This window comes from Chinchilla lanigera, unplaced genomic scaffold, assembly GCF_000276665.1.
Source record: "Chinchilla lanigera isolate Chin_1 unplaced genomic scaffold, ChiLan1.0 scaffold00037, whole genome shotgun sequence".
In the NCBI taxonomy this organism is placed as follows: Eukaryota; Metazoa; Chordata; class Mammalia; order Rodentia; family Chinchillidae; genus Chinchilla; species Chinchilla lanigera.
In genome coordinates, this window is record NW_004955438.1 from 21,073,139 (window position 1) to 21,089,904 (window position 16,766).

Consider the following 16,766-nt stretch of genomic DNA (forward strand, 5'->3'; position numbering starts at 1 on the left):
TATTATCTGAATGCTCCGTATTCTTTCGTATTTCCCCACTTCTGTTTCAGTTGTATCCTTTGCCTCAAATGGTTTTCTGCCTGGTAATGTTTTACCCTTCTTGACCGCCCTGTGCTTGATCCTACTTTTTCAAATGTAACTAATACCCCTTTTTTGTGCTCACTTATCACACTGGATATTTCTCAAGTATACAGCCTATTGAATTCTTTTATAAACTTGTAGACACATACCTTCTCCTTTAAATAGAGAGCCTCTGAGACTGGCATGTGGACCGGTCACCTTCATATCCTCAGCAGTGATTTCATGCATGTGTAAAAGCTATTAATTTCCCTCAAAGCCTGGCTTTAGCTGCCTCCCATATACTTGGGTAGGTTGGGTTTCCTTATCATTCAATTAAAAATATTTCCTCATTTCTCTGGTGATGTCTTCTCTGACTCATGAAGCCTTTGTTTGATTTCCAAATGTTCGTGGCTTCCCAGTTTATCGTACTAATTTTGATTTCTAATGCACTAGTACCGTGGTCAGGGCAAGTATCTCTCAGTCTCAGCTTTATTCACACCTGTTTTAAGGCCCAGAATGTGACGTTTGCTGGCAAACAGTTGGGTGTAGTTTTTCTATAAATAATGTTGCTGTACTTTATACAGATCATTTACTGTCATTCACATCATTTACTGATTTTTTTATTAATCCCACCTGTCACTGGGAGATGGGGTATTACAGTCTGCAGGAAAAATCACAGAGTTGCCTGTTTTCACTTTAATTCTGTAATTTTTTGCTTCAGGTGTGTCAAAGCCTTGTATTGGATTATACACACTTATGATTGTTATGTCTTCCTGATTGTTGACCCTTTTCCATGAAGTGACCCTCTATGTCTCTAATAATACATTTTGACACCTGCTTTATCTGACATTAACATTACTGCTCCAGCCTTCTTTTGCTGTCTACATGGTATATATTCATGGTGTATATTTTTTCTATCCATTTCCTTTTATTGTCTGTGTCTTTATATTTATTTATTTGTTTTTTAAGAGTAAAAGATGGACAACATAGTAATAGGGGGATTTACCAAATTACAGACAAAGTGGTAGGACATTATCAATGGTTGTTATTTTACCTATTGGTATCTTCAAGATAGTTTCTCAGGATAACAGACGAATAATAGTGAGTTACAGACAAAAATGGTAGGAAATTATCAGTAGTTGTTGTACTATACTTTGGTTTCTTCAAAATGGTTTCTAGAGAAAATAGAGCTATACATGAGTGATCAATTAAATAATCATTGACTTTTCTCAATGGTTGTTGTTGGAAACACATAGTTATAAACATACATCCATTTACAAAATAGCATAGGAACAATACAAACATTACAGAGTTATGGACAGATTAGTAAAAATATCAGTGGTTGCTGTAATAGGTGGTGGTATCTTCAAAGTGGTTTCTCAGGAAGACAGAGATACGCAAGAAAGATCTAACAAGTAGTCACAGCCTAAGGGTTGTGAAAGTAGCATATTACCTCCTCACCAGTGACTCCTTTCACTGAGGTGTGATGGCTGGAAGGAAGGCCAGGATTGAAAAGAAGGACCAAGAGACTAGCAGCAGTGTCCAGCAATAGGCTGTTTACTTTTTCCTCTATAGTCATGATTACGCAGGGTTCCTCCTTGGAGATAACAGTCTGGCCAGAGGGAGAAGGCAGTGTGCCCTGAACCCCCTCATCCCTGTTGGACCAGCTGGTAGGAGGGGTCTGAGCTCTGGGGCCTTCACTTCAGAGGGTAGTCCAGCCTCTAGTGGTCACCTTTACAGTCAGGGCATGGCCCAGGGGTCTTCTTAGGGCAGTCCCTCTTGAGGTGGCCTGGCTTTTGACAGCAGTAGCAGATGAATATAGTCGTCGAGTTCTTGTTGGGGCCCCAAGAATCAGACTTAGGGTCTGTTTCTCTTAGTGCTGCAGCAAAGACAGCTGTTTTTACTCTGTCTCTTTGTTTTCTCTCCTTGGCTGCCACCTCATCACAGCTATAAAATACTGAGGAGGCAATTCTTACTAACATCTCAAGTGAACTATCTGGGGCAAAAGCCATTTTTTGTATCTTCTTTCTACTATCTGGGGCTGACTAATAAACTTATCTTCAAGAATAGTTTGTCCCGCTACTGAACTGGGATCCAGGGAAGTATGCTTTATCAATGCCACTTGTCTAAGAAAGCAGAGGGGTGTTCTCTCCAGCCTCCCAGTGCACTGGGACCCTGCAACCACTTAGTGTCCTCTCCTCAACCATCAACACAGGCGGCAGGAACATGTGGCTGAAGTCCTCAGCCCACTAGTCAGTCTCAGCACCATCAGGTGTGAAGTGTCCCAGGCAGGTAACCTAGACACGCACCTTCTCCATGCAGGCGGTTCTTGAGAATCTGAACATTGGGAATCCATTAAGTCTCAGTGCAGACTTCTCCAGAGCCTCACTTGCTCCTCCACCACAGCCTGTACATTTAGGGGAAGAATGGCTTCCAGAGGGTCTCCCCAGGTATTGCACAAGGTCCTCCTGATTTCCAGCTCCCGAACGGCTCTTTTCATCCCCAGTCAGCTCAACCTCTGAGTCGATGGGTGTCATCTGTATTCTCGTGTTCTCCAGCTCCTTGTTCAGCAGCTGCTCCTCTGCTGACTCGGGACCTTTCTGGCTCTCAAGGGCAGGGCCAAGAGCGACCCACCATGTGGCATGTTTTCCCAGAGGTTTCTCCATGTCGAGATGGTTCACACACATCTCCGGGCGGGCCTCCGCAGCCGGTGCGGGGCGGGCCGATTGTGTCAGTGCTTCTCTGTGACATGGTAGTTCTCAACCACGTGGCGGCGGCTGGCCCAAGGGCTGGCACATGTCTCCGTGCCGCTTCCCGGAAACCTGCTGCCCACCTTCCGGGTGCCCACACGCATGGCTGTGTGTCTTTATATTTAAAATGTGTCTCTTGTGAGAGTGTGTTAGTTGGGTGTTGCTTTTTCAAATTTATTTATTTATTTAAATGTCAATAAAATATTTTTAATGCCTGCCATTTCTTGTATACGTAAATTGTAAAACCTTCACCAGTATGTGCAAAAGTATGTACTCTTGCTGGTCAGCAGCACCAGAAAACAAGCTAAGCTATGTAAAGATTTTTAAAACTTGATTAGTCCATTATGTAAAAGACATGATGGGTTTAATAGCCTCAAAGAAATCTGTGTTCCATTCTTAATGATGCACTAAACACCTGAATATTTATTTCATTACATCCACTCACAAAATAGATAGTAGTCTAGTATATTCAGCACACTGAAAATAAAACAACCAGTCTCTCTACGTATATTCATTCTCTTTCCAAAAGTATGTTGGTCTCCTGCTATAATCTCAGAAATGTACTAATAGTTGCCTTTAAATTATAAAATACAAAGAACAATTTATTTCTTGGAGAAAAATCTTGGGGATTACCATTTAAAAATGAAATTTTGACTTCCCACAGTATTTATTTATTTATTTATTGAGACAGACTCTCACTATGCAGCCCAGGCCGGCCTTGAACTTGCGACAGTCTCCTGCCTCAGCCTGCTGAGTACTGAGATTAGGCTGTGTGCCACCCCACCTGTCTCCAAGGACTTTTTGACTCTGATGTTCTCTGTGTATTATGTGGTGTGTTTGATGCTGTTATTGTTCTCATGTAATACTTAGTGTAATCGTTGTTTTTGTCCTCTCTCTTTTTTGACCCTATTCATCTTTTCTTCCCTTTTGAACTTGACTTTTATTTTTCCTGTTGGCTTTTTTGCTTCAGTTATTCACTTTATTCTTTAAGTAGTTTCCCGTGGCTCACAACACACTTCTGTAAGTTACTTTCCCACCTGCAGTTAATGCCTGGCACTTACACCTCGTAACAGCAGTATGCACGAGCTTTGCAGTGCAGCATGGTGGCTGCAGTTAAGAACAGTGTCTTAGGCTTTTGAGAATCACAAAACAGATTATAGGGGCCGGGGATGTAGCTCAGTGGCACAAGCACCTGCCTGGCAAGCGCAAGGTCCTGAGTTCGATTCCCGGTACCAAAAAAAAAACCCTAAAAAAAACAAAAAACAGATTTTAGTTGTTCTTACTACAAAAAAAATTTTAAAAAATGGTAAATGGACAAGTAAGGGAGGTGACGCAAGTGTTATTTAGCTTGAGATAGTCTTTTCACAGTATACATCTACTGTACACAATAGAGCATATTGTACAAGTAAATATAGACAATTTTTGTCAATAAAAATAAGTGATAGTCATTTACAGTTAGTACTGTACACTTCCTGCAAAATATTGAGGTCTTGTAACCTTATAGATTCATGTTTACTCCTTACACTATGCTAGTTATATATGCAAATGTTAACAGTACCAAATGACAATATTGCCATTTTTATTGTTAGAAGTTTAAAGGTTGTAAGAACACTGGAAGGAAAAGGGGAAAAGAAAAACCTTAGTCGTTGTGCTAATTCAGATATCTATCATTTGCAGCACTTCTCGTTGGTATGGGAAGGGCTGGGGCTCATCTTAGATAATTTGTGTGTGGCCTGGAGAATTTCCTTTAGCATCTCTTTGTACAAACACACCTTCTGCGATGAATTCTTTCTGGGTTTCTTCATCTGAGATTGACTTTGTTTTGCCTTCCTTCTTAGAAGGTATTTTGCTGGATATAGAATTCTGGATTGAATCTTTTCTCATCTAGTTTTTTAGAAGATACTGCTCCCCTCTCTTCCAGCCTCTGCAGTTCACGACGTGAAGTCGGGTGTCCATGAGACCTGGTCCCTTGTGTCATTTTCTCTTGCTTCTTTCAGTATTTGGTCTTCACCTCTGGTTTTCAGCAGGTGAGCTCTGATGACCTTGAGGCTGGCCTTGGTGCATTCCGTTCCCTTGGTCTTTGATGAACACTTCATTATTGCACATTCTGCCCATCAAATTTGGGATGTTTGGGTCATTCATTTTTGGACTTTTTTCTGCCTTGTTCTTTCTCTTTTGCGCTCTTCTCTTTGTATTCCTATTAAGTGTAAGTTGGATTGCTTGATATCAAACAAATCCACAAGGCTCTGCAAGATCCTGTGCAGCCTTGGAGACCCTTGGGAGGAGCTGGGAATGGTGACTCTGTATCAGGAGATGCAGCGGTGGTCGTGTGCTATGTGGATAAGGGTGCCCTCAGCACACAGATTTCCCCTTTCAGGGCTGTGTCATTCACAGTCCGAACTGACAGAGAGCACAGCCTCAGGTTGCATGACCTGTCAGGTAGCATTGTTGGAGTAAAAGCAAGAGACCAGGAGGGATGGTTTTCTGCATGTTGGGAAGTTGAAGTAGATATTTTAATTGCCTTTCCACTTCTGAGGTTCTCAGCTGTCACAGAAGGAAAATAAACTGGCCTGCACGTAGAAAAACAGAATGACAATGAAAACCACAGTCTAAACGTAAAAAGCACAGGCATAGGGAATGGGAAGGTGGTAGCAAAATGAAGAGTTGCGCTGCTCCATACGAACGGCCCCGTGGATTCTGCATCAGAGCAGCCGTGTCCACTGCCGGCGGCCTTAGGTGAAAGCAGCGTGCCAGTGCCTGCTTATAGATCTGGTCGCTCTGGGGGAGCATCTGAGACTCACGCCATCCTTCCTCTGGTCTAGATGACAGTGCATCTGCGGCGAGCAGCATGGAGGTGTCGGACCGCATCGCCTCTCTGGAGCAGCGCGTGCAGATGCAGGAGGACGACATCCAGCTGCTCAAGTCCGCGCTGGCCGACGTGGTTCGGCGGCTGAACATCACGGAGGAGCAGCAGGCCGTGCTCAACAGGAAAGGACCTACCAAAGGTGGGCTGGGAGCAGGGACGGGGCGGCGCCGGGCGCCTGAGGAGGCTTGCTCCCACTGTGGTGTTGACCAGCGATGCAAAACTCAGAACCACGAGAGCACAGTCCTAGCGCTGTCACAGTCATCGCACCAAGCGCGGAAGTCTATTCTAGGTGGTGCTGGTAAATCATCCTCCCCAGGGGTGTGTTTATAAGTGATGGTTAAATGCCCATTGAGACGAGGAAGAGGCCGTCCCGACGGACAGTGGAGAATGGTGTTTACCAAGATCCTGTGGGGTGCAGAGAGCGCGAGGGAAGAACCACTCTCCTTCCCGCGCCTTTCTCGGGCTGCCCCACCTGCAGAATCTAGTGCTAACCCCCGTCTCTTTCTGTGTCCCAAGCTTATGTTGTCATTCAGTTCAGCACAGGAGGCAGCTAATCAGCCATGTGCCACCTTCGAGGCCCTCGGCCAAGGATGGGGCCTTCCTTCCTTCCTCCCTTCCTCCACGGAACTCGGGGTCCTGAAGGCAACCTAGATCCACACGCTAGCTGCTGGCCCTCCTCCCTGCTGGCAGCCAGGCTGTGCCTGCTGCTTCCTGGGCCTCCTCTGCCAGCCACCAGCCCTCCGCGCCTGGGGCTTCCTAGCACATTTCAGTCATCGTTTCATGTCCCTGTGCTTCTGGTCACAGAGCATAAAAAAACAATGTGTGAGTTAAACAACTTTGTAGTGATCTGCTTCTTAAAATTTTGCAAGCCAGTGCCCAGTTAAGTTTCCCTGTCCGTAGTCGGCATCCCCGTGTCCGTAATAAACTGGCGAGCACCTGGTGAACTCTGACTGCAGTGACTTTGCCCATCTCACCGTGGCTGTAAAAGTTCTTGCGGCGAAAACATTTTGAGGTGGCAGTGTGTAAATGTCCCTTTACAGATGCCTTCCCTTTTTTTGTTTGGCTTTAGCAGGTTATTTCACTCACAGTTAATACATTTTCCTTGGGATCAAGAGACAGTTGTCTATCATTGCATCTTTCAGTTTTTTCTCACGTACCTGGTACATTTTCACACCTTTGTAAAAAGGGACCTCTTTCTTTGTCCTTCAGGGTAGCTATGGCCAAGTCCATGTGAGACACGCATGCTCGGTTGATGTCTCCATTTTGAATAATCTTTTAAGGTAATCTTTTCGTCTTCCTGAGTTACAGAATGATTAGGATATTTTAAATAGAAACCAGGTTATTTTAGGTATTCTTGACCTACTCAGCCTTCCAAAAATAAATCTGATGACTACTGTATCCCAAAGGGTACTTTTGAAGTAGTTGCCTTATATGAAGCTCCAGACTTACAAAACATCTTTATTTTTTTCAAAAGGGGTGTGTGTGTAATATTTTGGGTATGCCCAAGAGTTTTATTTTTTCTTGATTATGAATGAAGTTTGATTTTTACAAAACTTCTAAGAGAAGTGATTTTTTTCAGTTACCTGATATTTCTTTATAAGATTCTTCTGATGAGGGAAAATGAATCCCAGCATGAAAGTCAGAAGGCCACAGGAGCACAGGCAAAGAGGGGGTGATATCCCCCAAAAGGGCAGATCTGTGGTGGCCCTACCTTCTGTGCAGTCGATCGGGGCTGGGCCTCACTGTGGGCCTCGTAGTCATGGTCTGGTGAGGGAATTTTGTGGGCAACATGGATTTTAGGCAAACCTTTATTTTTGAAGAGATCACATGATTACACGCTAAATCCTTAGGGGTTCTCCAGTATTGACATACATATATTGAGCCATCTCAGGGATGAAACCCGAGTCCAAACACATTCATTTATGTTTTATATGCACCCTACACATACCCTAAAGTGACTGTGACTTATTTTTCTGTTACTATAACAAATACCCGAGATAGACTCATACAGAGAAAAGATTTATTTCTGCTGGCAGTGTGGGAGGGTTCGGTCCACAGCCAGTTGGCACGACTGCTGTGGGCCTATGGCAAGACAGCACGCCATGGTGACATCATATGGCAGATCTGCCCACCTCAGGACACAGGGGATTGTGGAGGAAGGGGCTGGGGCCTGTAACCCTTCAAGGCCACACCCACATGAGTAGAAGGACCTCCCAGCAGGCCACCTCTTCAAGTGATTTTCTATAGTATTTTTGTGTCCCTGCATTTTGACTGCAACCCGTCATGTGAAGTCAGCTGTGAAATTTTCTCTTTGTGTCACGTCAGCACTCAGAAAGTTTCAGATTTTGGTGCATTCTAGCTCAGGAATTATTATTATTATTATTATTATTATTATTATTATCATTATTAGCACCTTATTGTGACTTTCTATCCTGATACAGATTTGACATAGACTGGAGACACAGCACTCTAATTTTTAAATATTAAGTGACTTACCCCCAAAGGTTAATTGTGAGAAATTCAGAGCTTGGGGTTCGAACCTTCAGAGTATGTCTTTGTGGTGTTGCCTGGTTAGGGTTAGAAGCAGCCTGCCCTGGACAGCAGTGAGAAGTCTCCAGGCCTGGGGTGGCTCAGCTCACGATTAGTACCTGACAAGTGTCCCTTCTGTGTGCTGTGGCTGCCCCTGTTCGTCACACCACAGGCCACACTCACCAGCTTTAGTATTGCCTGTGAGGCGATAAATAGTAACTTAGATCCAGTGAGCAATTTGTCCCTCAAATGCATTCAGCTGAAGAATTTATCCCTGGGTGTTTGTACTAAAACCGAAAGTCCAAACATGCGATTAGCCAGCGGAAGTTGTTCTGATAAATGCGGTAAAGGAAGCATCATATTAGTTAACAGGAAGTTGTCCTGCTGTATGCAGTAAGTGGAAATTGAAAGTGTTATTTCCAGATCAGCCACACCACATACGTTCATCTAAGTGTGAGCCCAGCCATCCCATGAGATTCCTTTTATGGTCTTGCACTTGGCTTTACATGTGTTCCAAATAAGCAGTGTTGCCTGCCTCTCAGCAGAAATTGTAGATACCAGCTGTAGAGTGAGCTTGACGTTCCAGTAAGAGCGGTAACCACTTTCTCTGGAGCTTCTGTAGACCCTCAGAACAGAAGAGGAAGCCGCATTTGCAAGGACTGTTGGATTCAGGGAATGCTGGATTTTGTGGAAGATTCCTTCCGAAGAGAGACTCATGACAGTTGGTGGTTGTGGCGAGCGCACTTCCAGGAGTCACTGTCTGTGCCTTTGTGTCTTACCGTCCACTGCAGGGGCTGGACAGGGACCAAGGGCTGTGCTGCTTCAGAAAGTCGCTGGCTCGTAGGTTTGAAGCACTGACAGTAAGGGGCTGCAGCGCATCTTCAAATGTACACTTAACTATTGGGAGAGGTGAGATCAAAGTTTCCTCAAAAATAAAACTCACTAAAACAGTACAGTTTGAATTAGACTTGTGGGAGCTGTAACAGTTGTTTAGTTGGACCTAAAAGGTCAAACTAAAAAAATTGTTCCACTTAAGAACTAATCCAACAGTTTGACCTGCAGGGACAGATTGTTCAACTGATACAATAATTCCTTTCCAAGATAGTATTTCACTTATTCGAAGAAATTTATGCTGACTTCTAAGCTTGGACCTATTTTATCGTTCTCTGTGTGACTTAACTAGTAACAGTGAGGGGGCTGGGGATTTAGCTCAGCGACAAAAGCGCCTGCCTGGCAAGCGCAAGGTCGTGAGTTCGGTTCCCGGTACCGGAGGAAAAAAAAAAACTAGTAACAGTGAGCCCAACAGCCTTATGAAAGTAACTGACCGACACAGTGAGCTCAAGGATTCCTGAGACAGGGAGAGACTGGCCAGCCCCTGCAACATGTACCACCCTGGATGTGTGGTCTCCTTAGAGGCCTGAGCTCCCCACAGCGTGTGCCTGTCCCGAGGTGGCTTGCTCATTCTAATTATCGTCATACATCTTCACTGTAGAGAAAGAACCTCGGCTTGCCAAGTGGGCTTTGTACATGCTGGGTTTATATTCAGACAGAACGATTGGGGAACATTTCAGTTTTGCAGAGCTTGGATTGCTGGGTAGTGGGGGAAAGAGAATCAAGCAGTGGAGGTTGTCTTAGTTACTTCTCTCGTTGCTGAGACAAAATACCCAACAACAGAGTTAACAAGAAAAGGTTTATTTGGTTCACAGTTTTCAGAGGTTTCAGTCCATAATCGGCTGGCTCCAAGGCAGGGTGCTTGGGAGAGGGGACTCACAGGGGAGAAACAGTCCATGGCCGGGCAGGAGACAGCAAAGCAGCAGCAGCAGCCTGCTCTTTTTTATCCCTTCCAGTCTACCCACCTTTCAGGGTGAGAAGGTGGCATTCCTATTATCCACACCCAGAACTGTGCCAGGCTAATCAGTTGACTGATTTAGTAATCATGCACCCCTCCTCCCAGCATCACACACACTAGATCCGGCTACCTCCAAAGAGCCCCTTGAGAGGACATCTAGACGCAAGCCATACGAGAGGTCTATATGCCTTAAAATCCTGCTCATATTAGAGGTTTTCGGAGTTGTGAGTTGTGATTGGAGTGGGGCCAGACTCACCGCCAGCAGGGTGCAGTAGGCAGACCCTCTTACTGTTGCTGCTGTGAGAGCAGCTACAGAAAAATGCTTGATGAATGGGGGAGTCCTTGCCATGTTACACACAATGGAGACACATTGGGAAGGAAACAATGGGAACAGCAGGTGATCAGGGCCTGGCCGGAAAACTACGCTATTTCCATGTGATTAAGTCCTGTATCACCTTTACGGTGTTTGTGATACTGGTCACAAGGAGGGAGATGTTTGTGTATTACGTTGACTCAAAAGCAGGGTATAAAGCTGCATATGCTGGGTCATTTCAGCTAACGAGATGAAATGCGTGACAGGAGGCTGTGTGAGGCATAACAGAAGTTACCAGCAAAATTTTTCTCAGTGGCAGGACTGTAAACTTCTTTCTTGGAAGAATACTTTGCTTCTAAATGCTCTGTGCTGTGTATTCCTTAGGAATCCTAAAAACCTGCCTTAAAAGTCACTTCTTTTGCCATCTTCAATTTACATCTGAATCTGAGGTCACCAGCAGGGCTGGTGACGCATGTCAGAGGCTGGGGTTTGTTCCTCTGTGCCTTGGAGCTCACTTAATAACAGGTCCACTGTGTGTGTGCATGGCTAATTTCCATTTCAGGGCTGGAATTTTAAATGTAAAGTGTAGATTAAAATTAGTCATCCTCCATGTATCTGGGATTATCTCTTTTAGGCCATGACCAGCAAATAGTTCATATTTTTTGTTTTAAATTTAGCTTGTTTGTTCAGACTCTAGTTAGGAAGCTTATTTAAAAATATACTTCACTGTGTCTTTTGCAAATACTTTTATTGGTTAGACCAACTAGAGGATTCATTAATTAATAGATCAGAGAATGATGCTAATTGATAGCTCCGTGAATGAACAGACCAGAAGATCACTAAATAGAACCCTCAGCTTCTGTTGGAGATGTCCATAAGCAAATCAGGCCAGCCATAGAAGACACCAAAACCCTCCCGGCCACAGCCACTGTCAGCAGCAGACCTCAGACAGATGCCCCATGAGGAGCTGGTCCCAGCTTAACACTTCACGCAGTCTTCAAAGTCGTCTCAGAACCGCCATCTGCTTTGGACTTGGTGATGGGTGCTCTGGCTGTGCTAGTGCACCTCTTCTCCCCTCGACTGCCTGCAGCAAGTATTTCTGCGCCCTTGCAAGGAGGCTGGATACTTTGCCCCAGGCTGCACAGCTGGCCGGGGACGCCCCGTCCCAGGGCCTGGCAGAACCCATCGTCCTTCTGCTATCCATGCACGGTGCCTCTTGCAATATGATTAGTATTACTGCAATTAAATTAGTATTATTCAAATCAGAACAAATACTTACGAAGCTATAGCTCTGCATGTTTCACTGAGTGCTTTTTATCAAGGTTTAACTTGGTTTGCAAAATACTGTAAATGCAGCAGACCACATTCAGCGTAGCTGTGTGTAGAATATTTTGCTGTGGTCCCCTCACAGATTTTACTAGGTAGTGCAACTGACAAATTAAAAATGTCTGTCTTCCCCATCAGTGAAGAATTAACTTAGTTCTGTGTCTTGATTAACCAAAACTAGGGCCTAAATGGTTCATGTGTCTTCTGTGCTTTCTTCCTGTCCTTCTCCTTCCAAGTTAGGGCATTACGGAAAAATAACTTCTTGTTTACTTGATTTGTTAGAGCACATTATGGTTTCTTCTGGTTTTCTCATCCCTCCCCCATTAAGGTAGGTATTCTGTAGTGATTTGTAGGAAAGGTTTAGAAGATGATTTTAGCTTTTCAGAGATTTTTTTTTTAAAAAAAAGATTGTTGTAAAACTTTGTAATATGAAAATGTTTAAATGTACACAGAAACAGAAAGAAAAGCACCTTTTACCTGCTCTCACCATTTGTCATCCTCTGAGCACTTATATTTATTGCTCCTTTACTCTGGCTCACACCAGATTGGGTTATTTTAAAGGAAATTCACGACACTATATCATCTTATCCATAAATATGTCTGTGTATTTCTAAGCTATAAAAACTCTACATCTATAAAGCCATTATTACACTTAAAATTAATAATAATTCCTTACCATCTTCTAATACCAAGTCAGCACTCCAATTTCCCTAGTTGTGTAATAAATTATTTTTCAATAGCAGTTTTATTGAGATGTAATTCTTGTATCATAAAAGTTACCCTTTAAAAGTGTGCCATTCATTGATTTTTAATGTAGTCACACAGTTGTTAAATCATCACCCCTACGTAGTTTTAATCTAATTCATCACCCGTAAGGAAGCCCCACATCCGTTAGCAGCCATTCCTGGTCACCCCTTCCCCCAGCCACACCCCCACTAATCTACTTTCTGTCTCTGTGAATTTGCCTGCCTCGGATGTTTTCTATGACTGACTTCAGCAGTTCAATATGTGGTTTTTGCCACTGTCTTCTCTCCCTTACTGTGGTTATTTTCGAGGTAGATCTGTGCTACAGCAAGCACTACTCCTTATTTTTATGGAATAAGTATTGCCTAAATTCAACATTTTCTTTACCCATTTTTCAGTTGATGGACATTTAAGTTGTTAATAAGTAACTATGTGAGATGACGTCAGTTCATTAGTGTCTTTTTGTCCCACATATATTCTTACTGTACTGATTGATTTTTCTGTGTGTTTGTGTGCTTTTGGTTTTGTTTTGTTTGAGACAAAATCTCACCATGTAGTTCATGCTGGTCCTGAACTCAGTATGTAGCCCAGGCTGGCCTCAAACTTTCAGTGATTTTCCTGCCTCAGCTTCCTGGGGGTGCTGGGATTATAGGCATGCATCAACATAGCTAGTTGTATATTGAATTTTTAATGTTACAAGACTCTTACACTGCTAGACCCATGCCTCAGAATTAAAACTTAAGAACATGGTACAGTGGACGGCCTCTCCTACAGATACAGTACATTACATTGGTACAGTATATTAAAATTTGACTTGTGCACTTTGATACTTATAAAATCTTTTCTAAAATGAGGTAGCAAGAGTGTGTTAAGTCTGCTTTGAGTCTTCAGCTCCCTGGCATGGCAGATCCAGACCTGGCCTGTCTCTGTTCTCTCAGTGTCCTGGAAATGCTCATGGCCCTCCGGGAGCTCTTCTTGCTCCGGAGGGAGCTCTGAGCTCCTCCCTGCAGCTGGGCTCTGGTTTATTCCTCTCACAGACAGCACCGCCAGCTGGGACCTGTGCCCCTGGCACTGTGTGTCTTTATTGGGATGTTCCTCAAGGTCAGGCTCCGGGTGCCAAGACTGAACGCATCTATAGCTTTGCTGGGTGTTGGTGAGGGTGAGGGTGATGGTGGGCATCCTCCCCAGCACGTTCTGCCTTCTCCAGACCAGAACACAAACATCCTTTCAAGTTTGAAGTACATAATTAAGGATTCTTGCTACATAATGGTCAGATGGGCCAAAATTAAACTTTGGCTTTCTACATTAATCACATACATATCAATTGCATAATTAAATTTATTCCTAGACCTACTGAAAGGTTTTTAATGATCAGATATTAAATATTAATATACATTGTTAAAAGTTTGTTCCCAGACCCCTGAATCCATTCGGTCTCATGGACAGCCTTACTTTGATCACACCTACAAAGACCCCTTTTCCACATCCAGTCACATTCTGGGGTTGTCGGGGGATGTGAGTTGGGGGGCACTGACCAAATGCATGCAACTTTGCAACATGGGCTGGGGGCTGAAATGGCGGAGGGGCAGAGAGAAGCAGGGTAAGGGTTGTGGAGGGCGTGGACGTGTGCAAGGAGAGCGCCTGCGTGCACAAGGGAGGCTGCAGCCTGGCTGGGAGCCGGGGCTGCACTGTGGTGTTTGCACCCCGCCCGGCCGGCTGGGTGCACGCTCAGACTTGGGTTGCAGGGCTTGGCCAGTAGGGAAGGTCACACTCTCAGCTGCCGGCGCTGCTGGGGTCCACCCACTGTGTCCCACAAGAAGCAAGCCTGGTCCTGGGCTTTAGCCACTGAAAGTTTCTGTGTGTTGAAACTTCGGCATTATGTGCAGGTAAATGCTAACAGCCTACCGTGAGGCAGATGTAATTTTGAGATGTGTGTGTAATTTTGAGATTACAGTAAATTGTCATAGCATTTTAAAATGAACTTATTTTAAAGCAGTTTCAGGTCTACAGAAAAGCCCCAAATGTGGAGAGTTCACTGGCACCCTCTGCCCAGTTTTCCCTGCTGTTCATGTCTTACGTCAATGTGGCGCAGATGGACCACTGCGGATACATCATTGTTAAGTAAAGGCCATGCTTTAGCCGGGTGGTAGCACACACCTGTAATCTCAGATATGTGGGAGGCTGAGGCAGGAGGATTGAAAGTTCAAGGCCATCCTGGGCAACTTACCAAGGCCCTGCCCTATAGATAGATAGATAGATAGATAGATAAATAGATAGATAGATAGATAGATAGATAGATAATGGTGGATGGATGGACAGATGGGTGGATGGATGGGGCTGGAGATGTAGTCAGGGCTCCCTTGCTTTAGTCCCCAGGGCCCTCGTTGTTCTGGAATGCGTCTGGGATACCATAGCACAGCTCATCACCACGGGCCCCTGTGTCCTGTAGAGGGACAGCATTCCTTGCTGCTGGTGACTGACAGCCACCAGGAGTACTGGGCAGGTGGTTCGCTGACCTTCCGAGGGGGGCTGTCCGATGCTCTTGCGATGGACTCGGGTCGTGGGCTTCAGAGAGGAAGGCTGCATTCTCACAGCACTGTCGCGTCACATACCAGGGCAGGCGCCGTGCGTGATGCACTCACACTGCTGTCCACACGGCCAGGATCGGTTGGCTGGGCGGGCACCTGGTGGGCTTCCCTGTGAAGTACACCTGCGCCCCTTGCTGTCCTGCGGGTGAGGAATTCACCGTGCCACGCGCGCTCCAGAGTCAGGTGTGTGTCCTGCCTTCTGCCTCGGCCGCCCGAGTCGCAGGGGTTCCAGGTGTGCACCACCTCAGCCGGCTCGGTCCACCCTCTTCATCCTTGAGTCCTGGTGTGCTGTTCGAGCGGACCGGTCTGTTTGTCCGCTTACCTGTCAAAGGGTATCTTGGCTGGTGCTGGCTTCTGACCAGCAGGAATAAAGCTGCTACAAATATTGACATACAAGTTTGTATAGACAGAAGTTCTCAGATCAATCGGGTAAATACCTAGTGTCAGCGCAATTACTGGATCATACGGTAAGACTATATTTACCTTATCAGAAACTGCCGAGCTGTCTTCCAGAGTGGCCGCACCATTCTGCGTTCTCTCCAGTAACGAGCGAGACCTCCTGTTGCTGCACGTCCTGGCCAACAGGTGGTTTATCGGCTGGGACGTCGGCCATGCTGGTCGGTGTATGGAGAGCTCTCTGACTGCTGTGTGCATCTCTTCATGACAGACGACGTTCAGCGTCTCTCCACATGCTTATCCGCAGTCTGCATATGTTCTTGGGGAGGAGTCTATTCAGATCTTTTGCACATTTTGAAACTGGACTGGATATTTTCTTCCTGTTGAATTTTGAGGATTCTTTTTATGTTCTCCACGCAGGCCTTTTATCAGATATGCAGTCTGCAAGTATTTTTGGTCTCGATGTATGATTTGTATTTTTATCCTCTTGAGCATCTTTTGTAATTTTTTAAAGTTTTTTTTAATGAGGGCTACATTGTCCAATTTTTTTCTATCATGGCTTGTGCTTTCGGTGTTGTATCTAAAATCGTCACCAAATCCTAGACTGGCGGCTCCTAGAAAAGTTACAGCTCTGGACTTTTTGCAGATCCTGAGTTCCTCTTTGGATAGAGTGTGGGGCTGGTGCCTAGGTTCACTTTTGAGCACCGTGTGTTCCGAGACCTGTATCACTGCTGCCAGCATTTCCAGTTGACACCCTCTTCCTTTCTGCACGGCTTAACTTCTGTAATGTCCCCATTGCCAAGGGGACCCTTCTCATTTCCTCTCCCGCTTGCCTTACAGCGAGACCACTGGTGCAGACCCTGCCTTTAAGAACCACCGTCAACAACGGCACCGTGTTACCAAAGAAACCCAGTGGCTCCCTGCCGTCCCCCTCGGGGGCCAGGAAAGAAAGCACCGTGCCGGCAGCCAAAAGGTAGGCCGAGGTCACACCCGCGGGAATTTGGAGAGCAGGTCCTTCTTGGATTTTAATGGGTGTAACTTTTTTTTGCATTTTTTTAAATTTTAAAAATTTTTAAAATTTTTTTAAATTTTAAATTTTAAATAATTAAAAAAACAATACAATGACACAATTTGAAAACAAGATGATAGGAAATTAACAATGGTTATTATATTGCATATTGTTATCTTCAAAGTAGTTGCTCAGATTACCAGATACAGGCATGTAAGACTGATCAAACAATATAAACAGTAACTGTGCCTTTCAATGAAGTCATAGGAATTGTTTGTATAATTATTTTAGGGTGTAACTTTTGTACGGGACGTCGCATCCTTAAAGCTTCCCCGG

At 44.8% G+C, this 16,766-nt stretch overlaps 1 protein-coding gene across 7 annotated transcripts in view; it reads left to right on the forward strand.

Moving 5' to 3' along the window:
- Positions 1-16,766, forward strand: part of Eml1 (echinoderm microtubule associated protein like 1) — a 146,139-nt gene that overhangs the window by 81,707 nt on the left and 47,666 nt on the right. For all 7 annotated transcript variants that reach the window (XM_005390419.2, XM_005390421.2, XM_005390420.2 and 4 more), the window contains exons 2-3: positions 5,633-5,815; positions 16,262-16,394. In XM_005390419.2, the coding sequence (XP_005390476.1) occupies positions 5,633-5,815; positions 16,262-16,394 (316 nt within the window). The remainder of the gene's footprint in view (positions 1-5,632; positions 5,816-16,261; positions 16,395-16,766) is intronic.